Genomic DNA, 1100 nt, shown 5'->3' on the forward strand with positions numbered 1-1100 from the left:
CACACACACATGCACACGCACACACACAGACGCACACACACACAGACGCACACACACACACAGGTGCAAGCAGCTGCTAACATTTTAGGGTTTTTAGCTTAAAATGCAGCATTTGCAACAGAAATGTTGCCTTTTTAACATCCATTCAGTTTTTTTTCAAATACCTGATTTATTTCCTGGTTTGAAGGAGCAGCTTCGTGGTTTTAAGTCTTGATCGTTTCATAAAAGCTTCATTTATGAGATGAAACGGGCCACTGGTCTAAAATCAGCTCCTCTTGGGGAACGTTTGGTGGTCAGATGAGATAAAAACTGAGTTCTTTGGTCACAGTGACAAAATGAATGTTTGGAGAAAAATCATCATAAATCCAGAGTCTGAAGAAATCAAGCAGCTGAAATGTTTTGGTAACAAACTTTATTCAGGTAAAAATAAATGTGAAACTGTTTTGTTAAAATGATCAACAATCAGATTTTTTCTTCACTTTTAATAAAACCAACATTGAAGATTTAAAATAATTCAAACAAAAGACAGAAAACAGCAACAGCAACATCATCAGCGTAGAAGGAAACTGTCAGACGTCAGAGATTCATCCTGAACCCAGAAACAAACGTTGATGGAGAAAAACTTCAAGTTATTTTGTTTTTTATGTCACAGCTTGAAATTGAGCAGAACCTTCTAGAAACCAGAGGAAACAGTCCAGATAGAAACGCGTGATTAGACGTAAGCTTTGGTGGATTCTGTGTCGGTCCGGGCCGTGGCCGTGTAAACCTTCGCCGGGTAACCTCTGCAAAACGAAACGGGCCGAGTCAGAGAAGAGCGCAGCGTTCAGAGCGGTTTGCAAATTATTTAAATCAGCTGCAGCATCATGACGTAAATACGATCTGAGAAACATGAGACGGCTCAGAAGTGTCTGCATTTACCTGTTCTTGCCAGCAGGTGACGCTCTCTTGCAGGCGCTGCAGAGGAGACTTCCACCCAGGATGCAGAGGGAGCCTGCGGCCCAACCCATGTAGAGGCCGGCACCGAGCTCGAACCTGCAGGAGCAGGGGCAGCGGTCAGGCAGTTCAGGACCAGATCAGGTCCGGTTCAGACCCGGTTCAGG

At 43.9% G+C, this 1100-nt stretch overlaps 1 protein-coding gene across 1 annotated transcript in view; it reads right to left on the reverse strand.

Moving 5' to 3' along the window:
- Positions 1 to 466: 466 nt before the first annotated feature.
- Positions 467 to 1100, reverse strand: part of cldn15la (claudin 15-like a) — an 8845-nt gene continuing 8211 nt past the window's right edge. Inside the window, exons 3-4 of the mRNA XM_015022947.1 lie at positions 919 to 1065; positions 467 to 782 (exon numbers count right to left, since the gene is read on the reverse strand). Coding sequence (XP_014878433.1) covers positions 713 to 782; positions 919 to 1065 — 217 coding nt within the window. The 3' untranslated portion in view covers positions 467 to 712. The remainder of the gene's footprint in view (positions 783 to 918; positions 1066 to 1100) is intronic.

The sequence above is a fragment of the Poecilia latipinna genome, unplaced genomic scaffold (assembly GCF_001443285.1).
Source record: "Poecilia latipinna isolate Pla-1442-1.1 unplaced genomic scaffold, P_latipinna-1.0 Scaffold3146, whole genome shotgun sequence".
Taxonomy (NCBI): Eukaryota; Metazoa; Chordata; class Actinopteri; order Cyprinodontiformes; family Poeciliidae; genus Poecilia; species Poecilia latipinna.